Source organism: Erigeron canadensis, chromosome 8 (assembly GCF_010389155.1).
Source record: "Erigeron canadensis isolate Cc75 chromosome 8, C_canadensis_v1, whole genome shotgun sequence".
Lineage (NCBI taxonomy): Eukaryota > Viridiplantae > Streptophyta > Magnoliopsida > Asterales > Asteraceae > Erigeron > Erigeron canadensis.
In genome coordinates this window covers 29,009,366-29,037,073 of record NC_057768.1, presented here as the reverse complement: position 1 = coordinate 29,037,073, position 27,708 = coordinate 29,009,366, and the positions used below count along the sequence as shown (strand labels likewise).

Sequence of the window (27,708 nt, the reverse complement as noted above, 5' to 3'; positions counted from 1 at the left end):
TGAGTCAATGATGATGTCATTAAGAAAATCTAATGGTGAAAAATAAAAAGTAAAATGTAATCAATTGCTCATACTTTCTAAATTTGAATTAAGAGTTTTGTTTTAATATATATCAAAGATTATCTAATTAGATTATGGTGTTTCCTTCACAAACTTACAATTCAAGAGGTTTTTTTACATGTGTGAAAATTGATATGAGTGTACCACCATGATGTTAATATTTTCCTTACTTAAAAATCAACCTATATTTTGAAATTTTGATACTTGAATTTCATTAATTTTCTTTCTCATGCATTCTTGTTTATTGATTCCAAGTCATCATCTTAACTTGATTTTTAGGTATATAGATTAGATTTTTTGAACTTAAAAATTTAGGTTCGAATTACACTTTTCATATTTATAGATGGATTAATGGGGGATTTAAAATTTTTGGCTTTCATCTTATATATTCTTATAATGACCCACTTATCCACCCCGACACAGTAACCACCTGCGACACACCTACTAACCACCAACGACCATTTAATGTGATTACTCACGGCCCAACCGCGATCGTATGCGAAAATATGAACTTTTTCTTTACGTATCAAATTTTGAAGATAATATATATTTGTAGAAGATGGAATCTATATATCCACGAATATGTACGACTCACGAGTCAAATCGTATGTCAAACTATTATTTTTATGTAATTATGTTTGATGATATCAAATTGATGAACACATAGAGAAAAAAAGATGGTCCTCGTGAAATTCTTGATATCTATCACTGTGCATCAAATTCTAATCTCTTCTTATGTGATCTTTTCTATATTTTTCAAGATTGATGTACCCGACATAAGAAAATGGGATGTAAATATTTGATATGGAACCAACTATGATAACATGCCATTTGATACACAGCAGCTAGTACATAATACAATATCGAATCAAAATTGGTGATAACTGAAGTCAATTGCATCTTTAAGTATTAAGAGCATATCCAATCTTAATTAATACATCTATAATAGGCATATAGGGGTTGAGTATTGTAAAACAAGTATTAAAGTAAAACAAATAAGACAAGATCTTGACCCTTAGATCATGGTTAAATTGATGCACGAAGATTCACAAAGCAATTGATGTACGATGATTTTCATGATGCACAGTAATTATCATAGAAGAAAAACATATTGTTTTATTTGTTTTACTTTAATAGTTGTTTTATTTTACCTAAAACCTAGGCATATATAAAGATAAAAGGTTTATATGTTTTTGAACCAAAATGAACATTTATTTTATGTTTTTTTCCCCCAAAGGTGTAGATCATTTGCTCGCAACAAGGGATCTAGCTTATGTTGTCTTAACCGGGTCCGCGCTAGAGAACCCCCTCACCCTCAATACCTAGTAAGAGAAACTTCCAACTAAACCGCCCGAAGGCACGACATTTATTTGGGATAAAACCTTGCCCCCACTGCATGACTCAAACTTGCTTTACTGGAGGGCTTTATTTGTAAAAAATTTTAAATGTCGTTCCCGTATCTTGAACTCGATACCTCCAAACATTTATTTTCTATTAATGTGGCATGAAGAGGTTCAATAGGTTCAAAATAATATGCATTTCAATAATATGATAACATCATGCATGTTTCTTTGAAACGCATAAAGTCATAAGTCTTCAACAGATTTATGTATAATGGAAACGAGTTCATCAAAAGATCCAAAATGAAGTGTAGTTATACTATATCACATAACAAAACTATAACTGTTAAAAACAATTTATCACTGTAAGTACCTAATACTAATACTTTTACTTAGGTCATAGCTTAGGTCATAGCTGAACAAAAGCCAAAAATTCTAACGTGTTCTTCCGGCCGGTGGTCCTTTTATTAATAGTCATTGGGGATTTGGGGTGTTATTTAAGTGTTTACGGGTTTTTTACAATGTAGTTTCCTCTTGGAGTTGATTAAGGTTTGAATCCTGTCATATACAATTTACAAATGTGCTTAGCGGGACTTAATAACGGTATATTCATCTAATACATGAGGAGTAAATCCTATAGGGCGTTGTCAGGAGTCGAAGAGGCATGGACGTAACCGCGTAAGAGGTGTTAACCATTTATCCGTTGCTGTTTTTTTTTATATAAAAAATACCTTTTATTTTTTTGAACAGTTAGTCAGGATTCGACATCAGGGAACACCTCACCATATAATGGTGAAGCCCTGCACGTACTCTAGACTACGAGATGTAGACCATAAGCCGTTACAGGTGATTCAGGGGAAAAACCCACAGATTTGTCACTCCTAAGAGTTGAACCCAAGACCTGTAGGAAAAACCAGGGATGCATCTGTCAATTGAGCTAACTTCATTGGCAAAAAATACCTTTTATTAATAAGCCTTTTAATAATCCGCTTTCGTCCTCAACCGTAAATTTAAATTCGGTAAAGGCTCCAGGTTATTGACCTAATCTATCTGATTTAATAAACTAAATTAGAAACTCTAGAATAAAAACAACAACAAAATAACGTTCAAACCACGTGTGCCACATATCATAGTTAAAATTTTCGAAAGCTATATATCATTTCCCTTGTTCATTATATATAACTTATATATGCACATAAGTTGCACCTTCAACCACATGAATAATCTACACATATATCTAGTTTATATTTGTAGAGAATCTTGACATATATGTCTACAAATCAACTTGTCACACATGCTTCAACACACCACCAACTATATGGGCAAACATGTTTTCTTGTTTCTCATCCATTTCTTGCTCATTTTTTCCTCTTTATCTCATGCATCAAATTCTTCATGTCCCATAGATTATAACTATGTCGACGCTTACCCATGGGACGCGTCAGACTGCACGACGGCCACCACTGCAACAGACAGCTGTTGCATTTCTCTCCGTAACCTATTCGCCATCGGGCTTTCTTACCATCTTAAAAAATCCAAACAATTTTATTTTCCAAACCTCCAAACCTCAAATTCATGTGTCTCAGATTTCCAGTCTCACCTCTCTTCAATATCTAAAGTCAAACAAATTTCCTTCTCAAGTTGCTTCAATTCTACTGCTTACTTTGTAAACAGCCCATTAGATTGCTTAGGGATAGTTAATGTCTCAGATTGGATTGATAAAGTTGGGCCATCCACTGGGCTTGATTCTTCTTGTGATGGAAATCTGGCCCAAGCTATCCCATGTAGAAATTGTTTTGAAGCTGGATTGGCTTTAAATTCTCGGCTAGGATCTTTGACCAAAAACTCGACTAAATGTTTTAGTTTTATTTGTCTATATGCTGCTGGAATTATCAATAAATTTGGCCCTGAAGACCCTGGAACGGCTGATTGCATACTTGGTGTAACTTTGTCCAAGACTAAACCAAAATCTAATAAAAATTCAAAGAAAAATGTCATTTTCGCGATTTCAGGTGCTTTAGTGGGGATTTTCTTTGTGCTTGGTGTGATTTTGGGTTATAAGAGATGGAATAACAATAGGAAAGAAAGTCAATTGCATAGAGAGAATGTAAGAAATGTAAGAGCTCGAGTTTTGCCTAACTCGGGTGCCAAATGGTTTAGTATAGATGAGCTTGATGTTGCTACAAATGGATTTTCGCAACAAAATTTAATCGGTCAAGGTGGATTTGGGGTTGTTTATAAAGGAAAGCTTGTGGATGGAACAGTTGTAGCTGTTAAAAAGATGATGACTTTTGATACAGAAGCAGTAGATGATGATTTTGTTAATGAGGCCGAGATTATTAGTAAGATAAGGCATAGAAATCTTTTGCCTTTAAGAGGGTTTTGTGCAACAAGTGATTCGATTAATGGAAATGAAAGGTACCTTGTTTATGATTTTATGCCAAATGGTAGTTTATATGATCATCTATTCAATGAAAAGTCTTCAAACATGAAAAGGTTAAGTTGGACCCAAAGAAAATCAATTATTCTTGATGTGGCTAATGGGCTATCTTATTTGCACAATGGAATTAAGCCCGCGATATTTCATCGCGATATAAAGGCAACAAATATTCTTTTGGACTCGAACATGAGAGCCCTGGTTGCGGATTTTGGATTAGCTAAACAAAGTGGAGAGGGGTTGTCCCACATGACTACGAGAGTGGCAGGGACATACGGATATGTAGCCCCAGAGTATGCCCTATATGGGCAGTTGACTGAAAAGAGTGATGTTTATAGCTTTGGGATCATCGTTCTCGAGATCATGAGTGGGAGAAAGGTACTTGAAGAGGTGAAAGGAAGGATAGTTTTGATTGCGGATTGGGCATGGGAGATGGAGAAATTGGGTCGAATTGATGAGGTTTTTGAGAGTTCAATGAGAGACAAATCATTACCTAAGAGTGTGATGGGTAGATTTATAAGAGTTGGGTTACTTTGTGCTCATACAATGGTTGCACTTCGACCTACGATTTCACAAGCTCTCAAGATGTTGGAAGGTGACATCGATATCCCACGTTTGGTGGACCGACCACCACCTCTCGGTGAGTCTGCTAGGTCGAGTTTCCATCATAGCAACAACTTATTGTTGTCGAGTAGTGAAGCATCCAGGGCCAGTTCAAGCCTCAACACTTGAATTTGAGCCAAGAACCATTAGATAGCATATTTCAGATGTCATATTGTTATTGTATAAAGTATTCATTAGTCATTTGATTGATTGTATAGTTTTGTACTCTTTAAAGAAAACAAATGACGGGTCTTTGTAAAGTTGTGCCTGAAATAGATAGGTACGTGCTAACGTGCATGCTCGTTTTAATCATATCGGCAATAAAAAAAAAACTAAAACTCTTAAAGTTTTAAGACCTCAAAATGATAATATGCATATCTAATTTTCTTAATTATTAATTTTATAAAGTCTTAACATTATACAGGTAACTAAGACATCTTTTTAAAACTCGTAATCAATAACTCAATTAACGGTTTTAAAAACGTTTTATATTCGTTAAAGGTTGTTTAAAGTGTAGATAAAAATGTAAATAGTTTGTTTCACCGAAAAAAGTACTTTGGTCGTTGTATAAAAATTTCTCTTATGATAAAACCAATGCCCAATTTTATATTTCTCATAACTATTTTATTTATATCACGTCATCAAAAATTTTTTCGTGGATGTTTGTAAGTCATTTTCTACATAGATCATCAAATATTATTTTAACATCTATCAAAATTTTCATCCATAAATCTAATCAAAATAAACACAAAGAAGGCTAGGTCGAAGTATTCAATATGAATTATTCGACTTTTGCAAATTATAAACTTCATCTTCATCTCTTTAGGAGTTCATATAATTATTCCAAAACAATATTTACTGTTTATGCCTTTTAATTTATTATATTATATTATATAATCTATAATATTATATAATTTTATCAGCGTATATAACAAGCATAAACTTAAATGACGTAAACCTGAAAAATATGAAAATAACCAAAAGGTGTTAATTTAAAATTAGAAGTGAATTCTATAGGCTTGTATTCAGTAAGTTCTTAAACATAGAATTCGCTTAAAAGTTAAACCTCTAAAGACCTCGCATAGTAAAATGAATCAAGTTTAAATTTAGATAGAACAAACAAGTAAAAACATTACATACATATACATGTGGGGAAAACTTAGCTAAAGCATGCGGTACCTAATAAAACATGTGTTTTTTAGAAGGGGATTATGTAAAATTCAGGGGGATTATGTATGTTTATCAAAGTTAAAGGGCTAATTTATAACTTCTTTTCACATGACAATATATATATATATATATATTAGTAGCAGCTACCCACGTATAGCAACGAGCCAACGACAGTGATATTTTACGGAGGATGAGGGAAAGATAATGGGTAAGGGCTAATCATATAAATCAACTTTAGTAAATAAATTGTTAAAATCAATTATTGACTTAAAATTTAAAGTTCTTAAAGTGAATGTAAATATACAAAAAAGGTGTTCGCGCGTTGCAGCGACAACAATTTATAACGCGTGAGATGTCGTAACGGTAATACAAACTGTTTAGGTTATTTTCATGAAATCCGGCGATGAGACATATGACCATGTTTATCATTTTAAATATAAGTCAAGGATTAGATGGAAAAAAAATAAGGTGCAAAAATTAACCATTTTATATAAATTTGATAAGAAATATTTGGTAATATTAAAAAAAAGTGCTTAATTTCTTAAAGTAGGAAGGTAGTTTGTTTTATAAAGGACGAGCATGGTACCCGCACAATGCGGCGGTGGTGGAGAAGACAATCTGGTGGTGGCGTTGATAGGGTTTTACTTTGCTAGAGACGAAAATGGTTTGAGAGGGTGCTTAACAAGGAAGATTATTTAAGGGCATTTTTGTCTTATCAGGTTCTTAATTAAGTTAAGGGAGGAATCCAGTTTACTTTATAAGGTATTATAGATTATAGATAGATAGTGGTATTATATTATAATATAACTTTTTATTATATAATAAAGATATATGCAACATGTTATATGTTTGTAGCAAATAAGATACGCATATAATGTGCGAAGTTCAGAATTGTTGTACAGAAGAAACAACTTTCATGTAATATTTTGGGGTTATTTCATATTTCACATGTCGATAATTTTTGAGGTGTCCGTCCATTCTTGTTTATAACTTGAACGCGGACACGTTTAATTTAGAGGGGTCTAATTTTATTTAATTTGAGGAACTCCAATACAGGTTGGCCTATGTGAAGACAAGATGATTATTATAGGCGCTGGTCCTTTGCACCCCATTAGAAACAAAAATTGAGAATTTGATCATAAGTACAATAGGACCACAAATAACTTTATCTCTTATAAGGACCATGTAAGTATGACCACTTTTATTTTTTATATACGTTTTTATTTTATTTGTAGAAGTCTTATATATTAGTTTTAGTTTTTAGCATTAATAACTTAGTATTTGTTACATAAAAATAGTTATTTTTTGTAGACTTTTATTTTAGGTAGTATTAAATAAAGTGATATGATATTTATTTTAGAAACTATAGAGACTAAAATAGTGATATTTCACATCATTACAATTAATGTGAAGTTGATTTGTTTTAGAAGTCTTATATCTTACTTTTAATTTTAGCATTAATAGTTTGGAATGTGTTACATAAAAATAGTAATTTTTTGTAGACTTTTATTTTAGGTAGTGTTAAATAAAGTGATATGATATTTATTTTTATAAATTACAGAGAGCAAAATAGCGATATTTCACATCATTACAATTAATGTGAAGTTGATTTGACCTCAATGTCTTGAAATAAATATATCATGTTATTTTTATATATATCTTCCATACAAACATACAAATGAATACAAAAAATCAAAAAAAAAAAAGAGAAAAAGAAAAAAAAGTTTAATGAACTTGATCATATAACATCTTGGTATCAATATTGATGATTAATATAAAATTATTATTATTATTATTATTGTTATTATGTTTTATTATTCAAATAAATAAGTGGTCCATATTCCTTATGTCATCAATTAATACTAGTTAAGTGGTCCATGTTATATATGTTATCTATTTTGTTGGTTTTTAATAAGTATATAATTTAATTAATAATAATTAAGTGGTCTATAACTAGCTTATGTCATCTAATTTGTAATCCTTGGTGTAGAAATAATACAAGCCTTATTATATCATCTAAATTAAGGTTTTAAAAACATATCAGCAATCAAGGAAATGTCGATTGCCTAAATCTTGATGTTTGCAAACAATTGAAACAAAAAAAAACGTGACTCCACGAGAGATCTATCTTTGTCATTCAATCCTGCATAATAAACCCAATACCAAATTGTAGCGTATCCCTAAGATTCTGATCAGTGACCAGTTTTTAGAAACTGTAAATACATTAAGAGCGTAGATATTTACACATACAAGTATAGAGAATTCTCTCCCATTGTGTAAGAGAATGTTTTATGCCATAACTTTGGTTGTTTTTGAATAAAAATACAGGGACTCAAATAGATCTAAAGAAGTGAACACAGGGCAGTTGAAACAACCTCTTTCACACTTGAAGTACCCCATGAGGACAAGGTCTAAAAAAACAAGCACCCCATGCTGGTTAAAGCAATTGACAAGGTTAGAGTACTCGCTCAACCTTTGGGTGGTAAGACTGTTTACATCTCACCTCTCTCATACCCCGCTTAGGGATTAGGCACAGTTGTTGTTGTAGTATATTTAAGCTCAAGTTGAACATAAACCATCACAAAACTAAGTAACATTCACATTCTAACTTGTTTTTTCACAAAATGCCCCCATCCAAATGTAAGCAACAATTTAGTGGATTCATATCAATTGAATTGAAAGCAAAAAATTAGCATGCCACATTTCATCTAATGTTTTACAAAAATAGGAAAAGACATGGCCACAATAGATAGGACATCATTACCACAGAGTCAAAACTATAGTTATTGTAAGTAGCCTTGACAACAAATTGAAATTAGTTACTCGAAATTAACGATTCCTATCCTCTTCTGGCCTAGATTCAATTCACCACGGTGGTAATAGATATCATCACCACACAGTAAACTATAAGTACCCTCAACAACAAAATGAAAATAAAAGTAGCTACTCGAAATTAACGATTCATATCTCTAATTGTGTTCACCCGCCTAACTACTGCCAGTGGTGCTGGAGATGGAAAGCAGCATGAATCTCATTCAAATCTGGAATGAATGCCACATGTTCAACCAAAGTATGGTCGGAATGTAAGTTACTTCATTTTTAAACGATGAAAGTACGGTCGGAATTATTATAGATCGATGATAAAAAGAAAATCAAATGCCATCATTGGTTTCTTTCCCTAATTTTGAGACTATTGAGAAATCTGGGCCAACGAGTCGACTCAGGCTCACTCAACGGCGGTCAAAGGTCAAAGATGCTCAGATTTTGTGGCTGGAGATCAGGAAATTTGGATTAGGATGGAGAGCCGTGTTATTTGAGGGAGGCGGATGTGAAAGATAAGAAAAACCCTAAAAAGGTGAAAAAAGATACTCGTACATTTTACTTACAGAAAGAGTCGTGCTTTTTTTCTTTAACTACAGAATTCCAAAGAAAATTACGGAGTACATTTTAGTCCCCAACTTAGGCAAGGTAAAACTATTACAATTTCTTCAATTCACACTCAACGACCAAACAACGTCAATGTGAATCGTTAAGTGAGATGGAAACTCGTCTACTGCATTCTCGAGATAAATTTTAAAAGAAAAAAAATGATAAGATTGGATAGAGAAGGAGAAGAAAAAATATGGTATGTATATAATGCATTCTTGAGTTTTAGTAAAAATTAAAGAAAAGAAAAGAATCAAAAAGATTATTTACATTCTTGAGTTTAAATGGAGGGAGAGTTTCATATGTATCATATTTTAAAGACATAATTACATATATGTCCAAATCATGCTTTAAAAGCATTGTATTTATGCGTTAAAAACTTGTACCTAAGACATATATGTAATTATGTCTTTAAAATGAGATATATATTAAATTTTTCCTTAAATGAAAGGAAAAAAAATATAATTTTACAAATATACCCTTATTAGATAAATTATTAGAAATAGATTGAAGGGTGAAATAATAATTTTACCTAGTTATCCTTTCTTTTCTTTCTAAATCATGCCAATTTGGCAAGAAAGTTTTAAGAACAAAAATCCATAAGTTTCCTTTTCATTCCTTTTCTTTTATAAAAAAACTTAAAAATGAAGATTTACCATTATTTTTTATCATTTCTTTCCTCATCCCATTTAAAAAAAACTCAAGAATGTAGTGGTCATTTCATTACTCTTTATCTTTTTCAAAAAAAAAACAATTAAATATTTTTTGTTTAAATATCATAAGATATTAACGATGTAAAACTAAATACTTATAAAAGCTATAACCATAGCCAATATTTATTAGTTATGATAAAAAAGATATATAAAATCATGATGTGAAATAACAAAAAAAAAATGTAAAAAGTGATTTTAAAAATGATAATATAAAGTTTAAGAATTAGTTTCCTGAATTATATAATTAAATTAATTACTATCTATAAAAATCTTTCATAATTAATGATCGTATATGAATTTGTTAATATAAAACTAAATTTGTAAAGGTTATAAAATGTATATGACATTAATATTTAATCTAATAGTTTTAATTAAAAGTTAAACTTTATCTTCGAAATTTCTTTCATTTTAAAATTCACTTTTTCTCATATATATTTAAAGATAATACGAGTAAACACTAAACACTCAAATAATATATTTCACAATAGTATTTGTGAATAGTTGATTAAATCCAGAGACCTAAATCCTAGTACTATTTTCTCGATAATCTTCGTTGATATTCAATAGCTCGCCTCAACCATTATACTCCCTGCACATTATTCATAGCTCTATAACATGCTCATTTTTTTTTTAAGTATTATACTGCGAGTATTATTTTTACATAATCTTTATTGACGTTCGATCATTAACCCTTTGCTGGTATTTAGAAGCTGCCTTCGGAGTCTTGTTATTTCATATTGAAATCGAAACTCCTTCACAAAAGAGGCTTTAAACTTGTCACTTCACCCTTCGCACACTTTACAGTGATATGATCATCCCACCCACCACCATTTGGCAGGCCCCCCGTAAATCTCTCGTGGGAATTGGGTAGCGTGGAAAGCTCCTTGGGCTACGAAAATCTATCTTTTACTCACAACGGAATCGGGATATGACAAACACTCGAATAACATTATACCATTCGTCAGGGATGCGTATTTGTAGACGAGGGTCTGCACGTACACTTGGGTAGAGGTTTAGCCGGAAGCAGTAGGTCTATATGCTCTTTCCAAAGCATGTTTGAACCATACAGATACTCAATCACACGAGATTCACGATTTTTGTTTGGTCATAACTTGTTAGCCTTACTAGAGGTTATTTTTATTTAAGATGAAACTATATGGTAAGGTTTCCATGATGACCACAAGCATATATTGGTTTTAATTTAAGAAATTTTATAAAATTTCCACACAAATAATTTTTTTGTTCACCCCAGTATTGAATACTCTTTTACTTGACTACTTTCGTTGCTGCAGTTTGTGCATTCTGCTCTTATTTCCCCATCTATTTTATATATACACTTAATTTGAGTTTTAGATTCAACTGCAGCAGTTCGCCTCTCACTAAAAAAGCTAAAAAAAAAGAAGGTTTAGATGCTACCAAAGTACCAAGGATGCAATGCACTTGACTCTTCAAGGAGTTGGTTGTACATCTCATTCCTTCTACTTAGAGATGGCAAATTTTGACCCATTTACATATGCATGGGCCTGTTCGATTTAAATTTTTTCCGATAATGGGTCAAAGTGGCAAAATTCAAAAATATTAGGTTAAAAATGAACAAATCAAGTGTATTTTAAGGCATAAAACATCATAAATTAATAAACTTAATAAATTAGGTATAACTGTTGAAATGAATGTGATCATATTTGGCACAACCCCATTTGACACCCAGCTTTCCTGACCAGCCCATATTCCCCCCCTACTGGTACTTGATGATAACGACAGATATCTGATACCTTTCATTTGAGATGTTTGTTTGATGGTTTCAGGTAGGCTGGGGAGCCCTTATCATATTGTTCGCAAGATGGCCAGCAGTGTTGCTGTGGCCTTTTAAAGGTAATTGACCCAAGCAATCAACTGTATCTTGATGAAAGTTGCACAAATGAAACTATTGACTGGGAGTTCACATCAATAAATGCTACAGTAGTATCATGTAAGGATAGTCAATATCCGATGACAAAGTGGTATCTGAAAAGGATTTTGAATACAAAAAGAAAATGAACAAGCATGAAATGTTAATAAAATTTACGTTGGTTTGATCTGGATGTGGTTATTGATCCTGCCACATTGAATAACGACGCTACCTCTGATAGAGACAACAATGATGACGGTGATACCTGTAGTCTGTAGACAAAAGCTAACTTCAAAATCCCAAATATGGACCACTGCTGAGACCCAACTTGCAGATAGCATAGGAACTGCAGGTACAACCACCTGGAAAGAGCTATCTGGAACCGAATCTCCATTGGCCATTACGTACTCGTATGAGAGAGACCTCCAAAGGAAACTTGGTCAGGTCAAGGTTATACGTCTCTACAATGATACACTATTGATGGAGGATATGCAACACAATAGCAAAGGAAAAGTGATAACAAGAGCATCTCACGAAAAGAACGTTCTTCATTTGTTGTGCGTTTAATTAGCCATTGTACTATATCGAGAACATACATTTATACACAAAATCAATAAATAGCTACATATATACTCCAACATGTACATAACGTTTAAAAAGGTTGCCAGCAGATGCAGCGAGCTAATATCTCCATCATATGAAAGTGTCTTTGAATTGAGTAATCCTTACATAAACTGCAAACAAACACAACATAATTTGTTTTAACTGGAAGTCAAAGTGGAACAATAAAGCTCATATTCAAAATTAACTTTTAACCTGTTTTGGCAAGACATAAACTCAAATCATACTGTTTTGGCAAGACATCAACTTATTTTTATCTTGTAAAAAGCTACCAATATTTTATAAAACTTATATTACATTATATCAAATATTATTATTTTATTAAACTGTATTACTGGAGTAGATTATTATACAAGTAATTTCCAAAATTATTATTGTTATTGATGTAATGAATTCCACTCGTGTCATCAATTCATTCAGATTTCATGAGATTAAAATTTATTCAAATCCTAATTCCTTTAAATTCTTTTCTAAGTTCACAGCCCAATTAATTGTTTTAAAAACATTGTGCTATCAAAGAGACCCCTATAATATCAAATTAAGGCTGAAGGGGAGAGGGACATACATACATAGTTACATACCCTTCATAATTGCTGAGTTCCATACACGAGGAATATGGGAGACAAATGGGCCGATAGGAGCCGCTTCTACTCATCATCAAGGCAATAACGTTTTAGGTAGATCTTTGAACTTAGGGCGCTCGGGAGCCATGAAGAAAGTGACTTGCGGGATATGGGAGAGAAGGGGCCAATAGGAGCCGCTTTTACTCATCATCTTTTCTTTCAGTTCATTTGGGCAATTCGCTATTTTCAAACTCAAAAGTGAAGGCAACAACGTTTCTGGTAGATCTTTCATCTTCGGACATCGATAAATGGTGAGATGTTGGAGGGAGGTTAGGTGTTGGAGTCCCTTTGGTGATATTCTTTCCATTTTCTTAAAATCAAATAACATAAGTTCAGTAAGAGATGATGATGATGAATAAGGAAGAAGTGAGGAGGTCGGGAAACACTTGACGTCTTCTTCTTCTTCATCGGTTGATCCAAATCCACCATTTAGACGTAGTTCAACGAGTGAGGAGGTTGGGAGTGGGCCCCATTCTGATATGGGCCTCTTCAGATTCCCTATTTCTAAGGAAGCCAATTTGGGAGGCCAAACCCCACTTACACCACCACAAAGAGGAGGGGGGCCATCCATACTTCTACAATCCGTGATTGTTAGATGCTTTAACAACACGAGATTCTGCAAAGCAGGGAATGACTCTATTCTCCCACAATCATCTATTGCCAAACTCGTGATCTGAATGAAACATGTTGTAAATTTTGATATTGATTTCAGATCTTCCCAGTTGCCTATAAATAAATGTTCAAGAATCGGCATGATGTTTGTGGTGTTGTCGGTTATTATTAACACCTGCTTTTCCAACTCCTCCAATACTGAGTTACTACTCCCTACACTAAGTAACTTGAGCTTCTTCCATCCTTCTCCCTCTTCTGCTGGGAAGGAGACAGATGTAATCGAACTACAACCATGCATTCTCAATTTTTGAATGCTACTGGTTGGACAACTCAAATGCACCAGATTTTTACAACGATATATCTCCAAGTTTTCAATGTTGTCTGGACAACTCAAATGCTCGAGATTCTCACTATTGTATATTTCCAAAGTTTCGATGCTGTCTGGACAACTCAAATGCATTAGATTCGTACATTCCGATATCGTTAACATCCTAAGAGATGTTGGGAGGTTGCTCCCTTCCCCCTCTTCTTCTTTCTCTCCTCCTCCTCTTCCTATTCTCACCAATTTCTTACACTGTCTTATATACAGCTTCTTTAATTTCCCAAGAACCTCCTTGCATTCATCTACTTCTCCAGATACCAACAGATATCTTATCTCATTACACTGCACAATACTTAATTCTTCAACTGCACGAAGATATTGTACTATACCTTCCCACACCTCATCACCAAGTCCCGATATATGTTCAATACTCAACTCGGTCACTAATGAAGCTACACAAACCAGACTTTTCAACAAAACATTGCCACATCTATCTATTTTTAGAACCTTCAATGAAGGTAGTGCCTCAAGTGATACTTTTAACAAACTAGGACAGTTATATATCACAAGCTTTTGAAGGCATGGAAACACTCTTACATTGACATTGGCTGACACCTCCCATTGTGCCAACTTAGGACAGCTCCCTATATGGAGCTCTTTAAGACATGGAAACACTGCAACACCCACCAAATTGACTGACCATACCTCCCACCTTGGCATAACATAAAAGCTTAAAATCTCAAGTGAAGGGAAAGCAGGACCAGTCCCCAAGAACTCCGATCCCACCTCTTTCACATCATCCATGACTTGAATAGACAATTTCTTCAGTGATGGCAGCTGCCCGAGTGGTGGCAGAAACACAGAGTTTCTACAGTTATGAATGGAAACATCAGTCAACCTTATAAACGACGGATGCACGACCCATTGTGGAAATTCTGTGCCTCCATATGACACAACTTCAAGTTTTTTCAGATTATCATTATGAGGCTTAAGCACATCCAGGACCTCTGTTTCAAGTCTTTGAGTTCGAAACCCATCAAACTCATCACTCCATTTAACCACTAACTCACTAAGCCTCATTTGTGACAAGTTCACCTTTCGTGTTTGATCATTGTTTTGCAATTTGTCTAGCCCATCAATACAAACTCTCCGGCGAAGATTCTTTAGGTTCTTTAGCTTGCTTATTGGAAACTCGTTTTCTCCCCCAATAAGAATCTTGGAAAGAGTTTGTAGGCTTTTCATCTCACTAATACCTAAGGGCATGTTCAAACAACGCGGAGTGTCCCTAATGTCAAAATGCCTTAAATTTTGAAGTTTCATGAAGTTTTTGGGCAACTCCGTCAACATCCAACAACCAAACAAGATCAATGTCTGTAAATTATATAAATTACAAACATTGTCTGGTAAACGTGTGATTTGAGTTTGAGATAGATTAAGATACCGCAGGTGCTTCAAATCACCAATAGACTCTGGTACCTCATTTATCCATATGTTACTCAAGCAAAGAGCCCTTAACAATGGTAACCGGGGGAGTATGTCGACCAAAATCTTATTCGCTAAGTGGAATGACTCCCTTCCTCCATCTCTCACTACAACTGGCACTGCCAAAAATGTTCTCAAACTATTAGCTCTTTCAAATGCCTCAAACTTTTTGCAGGTCATATATTCCTCACGAACGAACGACATGTGGCGGTACTTTTTCAAACTTTGCTTTTCAATTTTATTGTTCATTTCAATGTCTAACCTTAGAAAAAATTCTCCAGCAACAGATGTTGCCAAATCATTCATGAGGTCATGCATCACAAATAACGTTTTATCACTATTTACATGTTCGAAAAACGACTTTGAGAATAGCTCATCGAAATATTTCTCACCCAAGCGTTCCATTTCCATTGGCTCGTCTGTAGTTGATTTGTGCAAAAACCCCTCTGCCATCCACAGCAAAATCAAGTCCTCCTTCTCAAACGTGCAATCTTTTGGGAACAAGGAACTGTATGCAAACATTTGCTTCAAAGATGCAGAAAGCTCATGGTAGCTTAGTCGAAGAGCAGGAAGAATACCTCCTTGATCTTTTAAATTCCATATCTTACTATTCAGGATCTCCTTCCAATCTTCTTCATCCGTTCTTGTCTTCAATGAAGTTCCAAGTGATTTTAAAGCCAAAGGCAAGCCATCACATTTTTGCACTATGCCCAAACCATATAATTTGAGTGTTGGATATGAATCAAAGTTGGTTGCACCCACTGAATGTTGCGCAAACAAAGACAAAGCATCTTTGTCTGACAGCTTATTCAAATGGTATGGGTTATCATATCCCAACTGTTGGAGCAATTGTTCCTTACGAGTTGTGATGATAATCTTACTTCCAGGGGCCACTGCATGAAATGGGGGCACTATGGTATCCCAATCTTCAATCTTTTCGCTCCAAACATCATCCAAAACTAGCAGAAACCGTTTTCCTGCGAGTCTATTTCTAAGAGCTTCTTGAAGCAGGTTTGGATTTTTGAATTCCTTCTGTTTGTTGTCTCCCTCAGCTACGGATTCAAAGATAAGTTTGCTGATGTTGAAGCCATCAAACTCATCTGAAACGCAAACCCAGGCCCTGAGTTCAAAGTGTTGCTCGACTTTTGGTTCGTTATACAAAAGTCTAGCCAGAGTGGTTTTGCCCATCCCACCCATACCAACTATGGGTATGATGCTAAAGTTGTTCTGATCACATGGTTCACCATCTGCGAACAGCTTCTCAAGCAGAATTTCCTTTTCACCTTGACGTCCAATAATACCAGGTAATAACAAAGAGGTCTGGTTTCTTCTGTTGATATATTTTGACCTTTTATCTTTGACAATCAAACCAAGATCATTTCTTTCATCATACAGTTCTTGTAACTTGATGGTAAGATCATTTAGCTTGTGATGCATCTCAGTATTTGATGATGATGAGAAACTACTAGTGCTGCAACAAGTTGGGATGAGGTTTGTTACCTTTCTGGTAATGCCTCCTGCAGGTTTTTCAGTCAGCTCATGATGCATGGCATCAGTAGCCAAAGAATCAAGTATATCGTCTACGTCATAAGCCAAATGCTGCAGACGAATTAGCCAACCTTTAACTCTTTTATCTTGTATTTCTTTCTCAGCAGCATCGTTAAGCAGAGCTTCGATCTGGGGTAATGAGGTTTTCAATTTCTTGAGGCGGGACTGAATTTCCTTGGAGCGAGCAACCTTGTTCAAGGCTGCAGAGGTTAGCTTCTCAAAAACAATTGGGAGCAAGGCAGACACAATGATTTCAGCCATAGTTGTTGTAAGTTTACAGTAATGAGATTTTGGAAACAGATTGTGTGTAGTATAGTAGAGGAGATTGATATGAACTAAAAGGGTGGTAAAGTAACTATAATAGATTTCAATCATTCATTTTAACAAACAATTGAGTCATTTGTAATGATCTAACTTTATATTTTATTTGTATTACTATTTTTTCTGTGTGCATTTCAGGTTGCTAACAATAATGATTTTAATGACTCACTGGTCAATGAAATGGGACATAAAGAAAGAATCATTCACCATTTGTTGTCATTTATCAACTTGTCATTGTAAGTTCGAAAGTATTTCAATTATTCGTTTCAAAGAGATAAGATATGTTACCTGCCTTTATTAAAGGTATGAATGAATGGATGACCATTGCTTTTATATGAATGATTGAAAAAGGAATTATCGGGTGAAAGAAAAAGGCAGTTCAAAAAATAGGTGAAGGAAAAAGAATGAATTATTGTTTCATATTTGAAGATAACAAAATTGTCAGATGATTTATTGTTTTTAACTTTTTATTTGAATGATTTATTATTACATTCAAGCATGTTTTGTTTTGTTTTACCTTGATGGGAATGTGTCGGCTATACATCAAAAAGATTCCAATTCAACTAATTCAGGCAGCAGAAGAATGGGACACTAAGGATTATGATTTATCAGTCAGCGATAGCGATTTGGTTGGTTCTATAGCATTTTTTGGAAATGCTTTTGCTCGTATTTGTAGACGTGGGTCTTCATATTGCATCCAAAATCAGTTTATTACTTGTATGCAGCAACAAAACAATAAGAAAATTAAAAGTAAAATTAGCTTTAATATCAAAAAAGCTGAACAACATACTTGATTAATGATTTCAAAACATGTAATCCGGAAGTGATATGATCGATGCTGACCATTAAATCAAAGCATGGTACATAGTTTTTTCTCAAAGATAACGAAGGCAATTAAAGATTCGTATGCTGCAGAAAGAATGTCTGAGCAGCTTTTGCAAATGCTAGCAACTCAGAACATTGGTGATGTTGAAAGTTATTGGATTTGTTGGTTGTTGTTCGACCAAATCTATGAGTTTTAAGCATCGATCAGGTTTGATGTAAGCCTTTAGACATGCTCTTTCAAAAGTGTGTGTTCCCAGCAATTCAACTGAACCACACAAATACACAATCACACATCCATGTTTACTCTGAGATTTTTACTCTGGAAAGTGTTCCCCATATGTCGTGTGAGATGGATCCTTCAGTTTTCAGTTCTTTAATGCCTTCCTGATTCTGTGCTCAAGGTCAATAGTCCAAATCATTGCAATCTGTTGGATACCATCAAGCGCTTTCTTGCAGTATGGTTAAGCGAGAGTATGTACAATAAGCACCAGTAGGACAACGAGCTTGTATCTTTTTTTCTTACCCTAGTATTGAATATTCTTTTACTACTACTCTTTTTGTTGCACTTTGTGCATTTTGAACTTACATCTCCATCTGTATTAATTTTCTTAATTTGAGATTCAGCTTTAAATGCAGCAGTTGGCCTTTCCTTAGAAAAGCTCAAAAAAAAAAAAAGATGCTACAGATGAAGCAATGCACTTGATCTTCATGGAGTTGGCTGTATATCTCATTCCTTCTACTTTAAAGATTATAAACTTGACCCATTTATTTATGCACGGGCCTGTTTGGTTTAAATTTATTCTGTTAACGGGTCAAACGGGCAAAATGGAAAAAAATATTAGCTTAATAACTAAAAAGGAACAAGTCAAGTGGGCCAATCTGGTTGAAAGTCAGCCAAAATCTATTTCAATGCATAAAACCTCCTAAATTAGTAAATTTAATAATTAGGTAACTATTGAACTGGATGTGATCATATTTGGCACAAAACTAAACTCGTTACCCAGCTTTCCTGACCAGCCCATATTTCTCCCTCTACTCGTACTTGATAATGACAGATATCGGACTCTTTTCATTTGAGCCTTTTGTTTGATGATGTCAGGTAGATTGGAGAGCCCTTCTCATTTTGTTCGCAAGATGGCCAGCAGTGTTGCTCTAGTCTTTTTAAAGGTGATTGACCCAAGCAATCCACTGTATCTTGTTGAAAGTTGCACAGAGGAAACTATTGACTGGGAGTTCACATCAATGAATGCTATCATGGAAGAATTGTCAATATCCGATGACAAAGAAACACAAAGTAACCAAGATAAGAGTCATACTACATCGCCACATCCGGTATCTGTAAAGGATTTTGAATACAGAAAGAAAATGAACAAGCATAAAACTTCAATGAAATTAACGTTGGTTGATCTGGATAAGGTTATTGATCCTGCCACATTGAATGACGATGCTACCTGATGCAGACAAGTAGACAACAATGATGATGGTGACAGTGATGATGATACTGAGATTTCTAAAACCTCCAGCGAGTATTCTACAACAGTATGATTTGTCTGACTATGAAAAATGTCTATGATACCGGCTTGAAATAGAACTTTTCACAGTTGATTGATGTTGGAGCACTAAGTCTGATGATGTTGTTTTAGCTTTCTTAGTAGCATGGTTGGGTCGGGCTGGTTTTAGTAAAAGGGCGAAAACGGGTCCATTTTTGCCGTGGGTTGTGTAATCACAATATATATGTATTTTCATCGTGAGGAAGCAACCTTTGCTTATAAATGATTGAACACTACGGAAAGGGAACTATATAGCCACATGACTACAAGATAAATTTTAAAAGTAACAATACAGATTGAAATGGGTCAAAATTGCAACTCTAGTTCAAATTTATTGACCTGTATGAACAGTTGTCTCTCTGAAAGTTTAGTTGTAAAGTCTTACCAAAGAGATCAAGCAGTTATTTTAATCCATTCTGTTGTATCTTTTTTTTGCAGGTTAAAACAGCTCCCGATGTTGCTAAAAAGCTTACACGAGCAGCTCCGGATGAACTTCCATTTATAGAAAGTGATCTAGTCAGAAGACTTGCTCAGGTCCGTTGCTCTGATTCAATTTTAGAAGGAGAAGAAGAATCAGCTGAAAAAAAGAGGCAAAAATAACCAGTTGCTCTGATTGTCAATTGTCCATTAGGAAGTCTTGATCCAATAAACAAACTACTCTATTCACTGTATGTAGACACCAGCATTATTTTTGATGTCATGACGATGCAGCAGTTGAACTCTCTCATATGAAAACCTGTAGACAAAAGTAAGCGTCAAAATTCTGCAGCTACGTACAACCACCTGGAAAGAGATATCTGGAACCGAGTCTCTATTGTCCATGCAGTGCTCGTCTGAGCGAGACCTCCCAAGCAAACCACATCAGGTCAAGAGTACACATCTTTACTACTACTATTTTAGAACACATTATTAGTTCATAGAAAAGTTATCATTATTTTATCAAACTTTATAACTATTACTTCAAATTTTAAAAATTATTATAACTTTAATTATTGTTATGAAGTGTCAACCAATACATTTATATTCCATTAGATTTGGAGTAATTCAAATCCCCATTCTACAGCCCAATTCCTTTAAAAACATTGTGCCAACCAAACAGCCCGAATAATATCAAATTAAGGCAGAGGGGGAGACGGATATACATACATACTTTCATAATTGCTCAGTACCGGATAGCCATGCGAGGAATATGGGAGAGAAGAGGCCAATAGGAGCCACTTCTAGTCATCATCTTTTTTCTCAGTTCTTCATTTGGCGGACTATATATCTCCAAACTCAAAAGTGAAGGCAACAACATTTCTGGTAGATCTTTCATCTTTGGGCAGCTAGAAATGGAGAGATGTTGAAGGGATGTGAGGTGTTGGAGTCCCTCTGATATTCTTTCCATCTTCTTAAAATCATCTAATGCAAGTGAAGTTAGAGATGATGATAATGAATAAGGAAGAAGTGAGGCTGGGAAACTCTTGACGTGTTCTTCTTCTTTTGATCCAAATCCACCCCAAAGAGTTACTTGAATGAGTGAGGCTGGGAGTGGGCCCCATTCTGATATGGGTCTCTTCAACTTCCCTATTTCTAAGGAATCCAATTTGGGAGGCCAAACCCCACCTCCAACAACCCTTCTTCTGAGAGGAGGAGGAGGCCCATCCATACCTTTACAATTCCAAATGCTCAGATGCTTTAACGACACAAGATCCTGCAAATCAGGGAATGACTCTATTCTCCCACAGTCATGTATTTCCAATTTCATGAGCCGAATGAAACATGTAAATAACATTGATTTCAGATCTTTCCAATCGCGTATGCCTAAGAATTCAAGAGCTGGCATGATGTTTGTGGAGTTGTTGATTATTAGCTGCTTTTCCAACTCCTTCTCCAATTCTGAGTTACATCCCCTTATATAAAGGGATTTGAGCCTTTGCCATCTTCCGCCTCCATCTGTTTGGAAGGACACAGATGTAATTGAACTACAACCATACATATACAGCTTTTGAATGCTATTAGCTGGACAACTTAAATATGCCAGATTTTCGCAACGGATTATCTCCAAGGTTTTAGTGTTGTTTGGACAACTCAAATGCTTCAGATTATTACAATCCCATATCTTTAACATCCTAAGAGATGTCGGGAGGCAGAGGTTGCTCTCTTTCTCCTCCTCTTTCTTTCCTTTCATTCTCACCAATTTTTCGCACCTACTTATATCCCACAAATTTCTTATTTCTTTACATTGACATAAGCTTAATTCTTCAACTCCCCCAAGATACTGTAAAACACCCCACCACATCTCATCATTAAGTCCTGATATACCGCATATACTCAACTTGGTAATTGATGAAGCTACACCAATTAGACTTGTCAACAAAACATTACCACAATTCAATACATTTAAATTCCTCAATGAAGGTAATGCTTTAAGTGATACTCTTACCAAATTAGGACAGTCATAGATCAAAAGCTTTTCAAGGCATGGAAACAGTCCAACATCGGAATTGGTGGACCAGACTTCCCATCGTGCCATATTAGGACAGTTTCTTACTCGAAGATCTTTAAGGCATGGAAACACTACACCACATACATCGTTGACTGACCATACCTCCCACCGTGGCATCTTTTTAAAGCTTAGAATCTCAAGTGAAGGGAATGCTTTAGGACCATTCCCAAGTAACTCTGAACCTACCTCTTTCACCTCCATGCTTTCAATACACAACTTCTTCAGTGATGGCATATGCCCAAGTGGTGGCAGAAATTTACAATTTCTACAATTGTCAATCGAAACATCTGTCAACCTTATAAATGATGGATCTGTGACCCATTTTGGAAAATCTATGCCCCCATATGACATAATTTCAAGTTTTTTCAGATTATGAGTATGAGGCTTAAGCACACTTAGGACCTCTGTTTTAAGTCTTTGCTTTAGAGACCAATCACACACATCACTCCATTGCACCACTAACTCACTAAGCCTCATTTGTGATAGGTTCACCTCTTGTACTTGATCATTGTTCTTTAATTTGTCTAGCCCATAAATGCAAACTCTCCGGCGAAGATTCTTCAAGTTCTTTAGCCTGCTTATTGGAAACTCGTTTTCTCCACCAATATCAATCTTGGAGAGAGTTTGTAGGCTTTTCATCTCACCAACACCCATCGGCATGTTCTTTAAAAGCGGAGTGTCCCTAATGTCAAAATGTCGTAAATTTTTTAGGTTCAAGAAGCTGTCGGGCAACTCCCTTAGCTTGTCACAACCATACAAGATCAATGTTTGTAAATTATAAAGATTACAAACATTGCGTGGTAAACGTTTGATTGGAGTTTGAGATAGATTAAGATACCGCAGATGCTTCAAATCACCAACGGACTCTGGTACCTCATCTATGCATATTTTACTCAAACAAAGAACCCTTAACAATGGTAACCGGGGAAGTAGGTCGACCAAAATTTTTTTTGATAAGAAGTTCTCCCAACTATTTCTCACCACAACGGGTACTGCTAAAAACGACCGCAAATTAGTAGCACTTCCGAATTCCTTGAACTTTTTGCAGGTCATAAATTGCTCACGAACAAAAGACATGTGGTGGTACCTTTTCAAACTTTGCTCTTCAATTTTATCGTTACTTTTAATGTCTAACCTTACAAAAAATTCTCCGGCAACTGATGTTGCCAAATCATTCATGAGGTCATGCATCACAAACAATGATTTATCAATATTTACATGTTCAAAAAACGACTTTGATAACAACTCATCGAAATATCTCTCACCCAAGCGTTCCATTTCCATTGGCTCGCCTATAGTTGATATGTCTAAAAACCCCTCCGCCATCCACAACAAAATCAAGTCCTCCTTCTCAAACACGTAATCTTTGGGAAACAAGGAACTATATGCAAACATATGTTTCAAACATGCAGAAAGCTCATGGTAGCTTAGTCGAAGAGCAGGAAGAACACCGCCTTCATTTTTTAAATTCCATATCTTACTATTCAACAACTCCTTCCAATCTTCTTCATCTGTTCTTGTCTTCAATGAAGTTCCAAGTGATTTTAAAGCCAAAGGCAAGCCATCACATTTTTGCACGATGCCCTCAGCATATGATCTGAGTGTTGGATATGAATCAAAGTTAGTTGCACCCAGTGAATGCTGAGCAAACAAAGACAAACCATCTTGGTTTGATAGCTTATTCAAATGGTATGGGTTATCATTTCCTAACTGTTGAAGCAATTGTTTCTTTCGAGTTGTGATTATAATCTTACTTCCAGGGGCCACTGCATGAAATGGAGGCACTAAGGTATCCCAATCTTCAATCTTTTCGCTCCACACATCATCCAAAACTAACAGAAACCGTTTCCCTGTAAGTTGAGTTCTAAGGGCTTCTTGAAGCAGATTTGGATTTTCGAATTTCTTCCCTTGACCGGCTACAGATTCAAAGATAAGGTTGCTGATTTTGAAACTATCAAACTCATCTGAGACACAAACCCAGGCCTTGAGTTCAAAATGTTGGTTGACTTTTGGTTCGTTATACAAAAGCCTAGCAAGAGTGGTTTTGCCAATCCCACCCATACCAACTATTGGTACGATGCTAAAGCTGTTTTGATCACACGGCTCATCACCCAATAGCTTCTGGAGAATGACCTCTTTTTCAACTTCCCGTCCAACAATATTTTTAGGTGAATCAAACAAAGAGGTCTGGTAAATTCTATTTATATTTTTGGACCTTTTATCTTTAACAGTCAAACCAAGATTACTTTTTTCATCATATAGTTGTTGCAACTTGGTGGTGATATCATTTAGCTTGTTGTACTGTATCCCTGTAGTCGATGATGATGATGAGAAAGTAGTATTGAAGAGCTTTCTTACCTTTCTAACCACGGATTCTTCGGATTCTTGAGTCAGCTCACGGTGGATAGCATCAGTAGCCAAAGAATCGAGTATATCGTCTATGTCATAAGCCAGATGCTGGAGACGATTAAGCCAATCTTTAACTCTTTTATCTTGTATTTCCTTCTCAGCAGCATCGTTAAGCAGAGCTTCGATCTGGGGTAATGAGGTCTCCAATTTCTTGAGTCGGGACTGAATTTCTTTGGAGCGGGCAACGTTGTTTGTGGCTGCAGAGAGCAACTTCTCAAAAACAATTTCGAGCAAGGAAGAAAGAATGATTTCAGCCATTGTTTATAGTAGAAAAGACAAGTAAAATTTTGATGAAGAAAAAAGATGCAGTGGAAAGAAAACAAGATAACAAAATTGTGGATGGTAATCTAGTATAGTTGTAAACTGGTCCCAAAACCATCTTTAAGTATATACTGTAGGTGACTTTTGACTTGTATCCATCTAAGCATTTTTGTTTATATGCCCTGTTTGACACGTAAGGGACATAAGATAACCTGACCCATTCTTTAGGTGAATCACCCAATTGTCACATCTATAATTAAAATCCTCTTTCTCCTGTTTCGTGGGTCATATTTTCATTTGGTAGTCACTGACATATCTTCAGCTCTTTTCACAACATACAAGTGGGATCACATATTTAGGATGTTAAATGGTGAAATGAATTGGTGTGATTCATGCATGCCAGATTTTGTTGATAAACCATAAAGCGTTACTGTATATTAATGCATCAAGTCTCCTAAAAGGGGTGGGAGTGGTTACCCCAATCTCAATCTTCTCCAAATTTCCACATGATCATCTTCTAATAAAAACTCTCCACCTCAAACTTCCCCACTTCACCCCAAAATGATGACGCCACTCACAAATGTTTTTTATGAATCGAGCCACCCTCAATCTCGAAATATATATATATATATATATGGTTATGTTAATGGGAAAGATACAATTCAGTCTTCACATGGTAATTTTTTACTGCCACCTGTTGTTGAATGAGCAAGATAAAAGATATAACGAAATGGCGGTGGTATTGATGGTGTTGAGAAGGAGGGAGAATACCAAAGATAGAGATGGAAGTGAGGGTGTGGTGTTGAAAATTACAATTGTTCAATTAAATTAAATATAATTTATAAATGAATTGGAATCTAGACTTTTTACTTTTCACCGATTCATACTGACTCATAGATATTTTGTAGTATCATTTTTCCGTTTCACCCCCGAATTATCATTTTCTACTTGTAATGTATATTTTATTTAAACTTGTATTGAATTTATTATAAGTTTGTAACTATTATCAAACTTTTTAAATAATATGGTTTTTAGTTAATTAATAAAACATTTTTTTGATTTATAAGTCAACCTAGTGCTATCTTCACAACAATAAACTGAAGTTACGTTTTTTTCTAATTTATAAAATATGAAAGATCTATTTAAAGAAGTCATTATAAAATATAAAATCAATATACCTTGCTTCGATGTATTTAAAGAAGTCATTATTAGTACTTGAATTCAATAAAAATATAAATTATAAGTAAATTAATAACCAGTTACTTACCAATGATATCGAGAAATCAAAGGAATTGTTGAGTGCCGTCTTCCGCGGGTTTTGAGCCCCAATATCTCGACGGTGTATGGGGGAGGTTAAGTTGTAGGCAAACCTTACCTCTATCAAAGTAGAGAGGTTGCTTCCATGTTCTACCTAAATGGTAGAAAAGACCATCTAACCTTTGCATGGGACGAGGATTGAACTCTAGAGGTCAAGGTGTTTATTACTGTTCCAACAATGCTGCTTTACCAATGATATCGACTTTTTTTTAATAATGAATTAACTTTCAAGCATAAGCGAAAAAATAATATGTGTGTTTGTTGTATACAATAATTACACGTGAGCCCCCTCAACGTTCGTTAATTATTGTCTCTATATCAATCGCTATTCGGAGCCCCTCTCAACGCCAATTTCTGGCTCCGCTTCTGATGTAATAAATTTTCATATGTCAGAATTATAAGGGCTGAATATATAAATAATTAATTTAAAAAAAACTAAAAAATAGTTGGAAGTAGTGCTAGTCGTACTCATCTCCTACATATGTATAGAGATATACATAACATATATATGTATGAACCTGCAAACCAACCTATATATATTAATAAAAATTTAAAAAAAATAGTAGAAAGAGAAGGAAATGACCGTTGGAAGCCCACACTCGCGTTTCTCTCTCCTCAGTGAGACTACCCCAAAATTCATCCCCTTCACCCCACCCCAAGCCACCGGCGGTGGTGTGCCCGCGCAGGGCCGGGGTTCCCCGCACACTTCCCCACAACCACTCCCACCCCTCTAAGTTTTTTTATTCAAATTAGATAATTCAGTAACTCATTGTAGTTGACCTTTTCAAGACCTATAGATTATTAGACACCATGATTTAGTGACTAGTATTTAGGTAAATATATTTAGGTTATTCTTATTACTATGTTAACGAAAAATTTCCTTGATTTGGAAGATCCTCAAGGTGGCAAAGTAGGTTAGGAGGGTGGGATAACGGGTAATCTTTTGTATAGGGTAGAAAAGGATCAGTTCGGGGTGGGCGTCACTTAATTATTGTTTGTCACTTTGTCAAATACTTTATCATTTTATTATTGGATGTTTTAGATACCCTTTGCACGGTTTGACTGTCGTACTTCAGCTAATTTCTTTTATAGTAGCCGCTTGACCCGTTACTCAGTTAGAGACCACATATAACACAAGTTAACCTATTAAGCAAATGAGTTGAAGTGTCAAGTTTGAAGACTTAGTCCTTTGGTTCCAGTTCCACTAGGCTTTGACACATTCTTAGAGTCAAAATAGTTAACATATTGAGAAGATTAATGGTCATAATGGTACAAGATTAATGGTCATAATGATACATAATGTGATACACAATAGCCCTTGACTTGAGAGAAGAAGTGATCATAGTGTAATTAATAGAGACTATTCTTTGTAAATTTTACACTACAACAAACCGTCGTGAAAGCTCTTCTTCATTGATAAGTGTTGGAGTGTCATCATTTTATTATAAATCGCATGTCAGAGAATAATTTAAGCCTACGGGGTCACACGAAATGACACGGTAACTCGATAATATTAATTGATATATTAAAGTAATATATTGATTAGTTTGATCACGAAATGATTAATTAAACATAATTAAATGGTTAATTATATTTAATTGATTAAAGAGGAGGATTAAAATGTGAAAATTGGAAATGGACTTTGGACCCTAAAAGCTTAAAGGGGCCGGCCACTTTGAGGCTTGTTTAAGC

General features: G+C 34.9%; 3 protein-coding genes across 7 annotated transcripts; 1 reads left to right on the top strand and 2 right to left on the bottom strand.

Annotated features, from left to right (window-relative positions):
• The first annotated feature begins 2,659 nt into the window (after positions 1-2,659).
• Positions 2,660-4,731, top strand: LOC122579460 (probable receptor-like protein kinase At1g11050). The gene has a single exon (XM_043751644.1). It carries the CDS (start codon positions 2,695-2,697, stop codon positions 4,567-4,569), a length of 1,875 nt encoding a protein of 624 aa, XP_043607579.1. The 5' UTR covers positions 2,660-2,694; the 3' UTR covers positions 4,570-4,731.
• A 7,436-nt stretch (positions 4,732-12,167) lies between these two features.
• On the bottom strand, positions 12,168-17,275 carry LOC122580174 (putative disease resistance RPP13-like protein 1). Of its 3 annotated transcripts, none has more exons than XM_043752447.1 (2): positions 12,824-17,275; positions 12,168-12,371 (listed from the first exon to the last, which is right to left on the bottom strand). In XM_043752447.1, exon 1 carries the CDS (start codon positions 17,218-17,220, stop codon positions 12,916-12,918), a length of 4,305 nt encoding a protein of 1,434 aa, XP_043608382.1. In that variant the 5' UTR covers positions 17,221-17,275; the 3' UTR covers positions 12,168-12,371; positions 12,824-12,915. The 3 variants fall into 3 exon arrangements, with proteins under 3 accessions (XP_043608382.1, XP_043608381.1, XP_043608380.1); XM_043752446.1 differs by having other exon boundaries at positions 12,828-17,275; XM_043752445.1 differs by having other exon boundaries at positions 12,840-17,275.
• Positions 17,276-18,817: 1,542 nt separating this feature from the next.
• On the bottom strand, positions 18,818-24,771 carry LOC122578319 (putative disease resistance protein At3g14460). 3 transcript variants are annotated; one of them, XM_043750254.1, is made up of 2 exons: positions 20,711-24,771; positions 18,818-20,277 (listed from the first exon to the last, which is right to left on the bottom strand). In XM_043750254.1, exons 1-2 carry the CDS (start codon positions 24,694-24,696, stop codon positions 20,205-20,207), a joined length of 4,059 nt encoding a protein of 1,352 aa, XP_043606189.1. In that variant the 5' UTR covers positions 24,697-24,771; the 3' UTR covers positions 18,818-20,204. The 3 variants fall into 3 exon arrangements, with proteins under 3 accessions (XP_043606189.1, XP_043606191.1, XP_043606190.1); XM_043750256.1 differs by having other exon boundaries at positions 20,167-20,277; positions 20,688-24,771; XM_043750255.1 differs by having other exon boundaries at positions 20,167-20,277; positions 20,692-24,771.
• Between the last annotated feature and the right edge of the window lie 2,937 nt (positions 24,772-27,708).

Bases quoted from the DNA above. Each gene is read 5' to 3' on its own strand.
- LOC122579460 (XM_043751644.1), top strand. From the start codon at position 2,695: ATGCTTCAACACACCACCAACTATATGGGCAAACATGTTTTCTTGTTT.
- LOC122578319 (XM_043750254.1), bottom strand. From the start codon at position 24,696: ATGGCTGAAATCATTCTTTCTTCCTTGCTCGAAATTGTTTTTGAGAAG. The intron at 20,278-20,710 runs GTACTGAGCAAT...TTTTGTCTACAG, and splicing joins ATTCCTCGCATGGCTATCCG to GTTTTCATATGAGAGAGTTC.
- LOC122580174 (XM_043752447.1), bottom strand. From the start codon at position 17,220: ATGATTGAAATCTATTATAGTTACTTTACCACCCTTTTAGTTCATATC.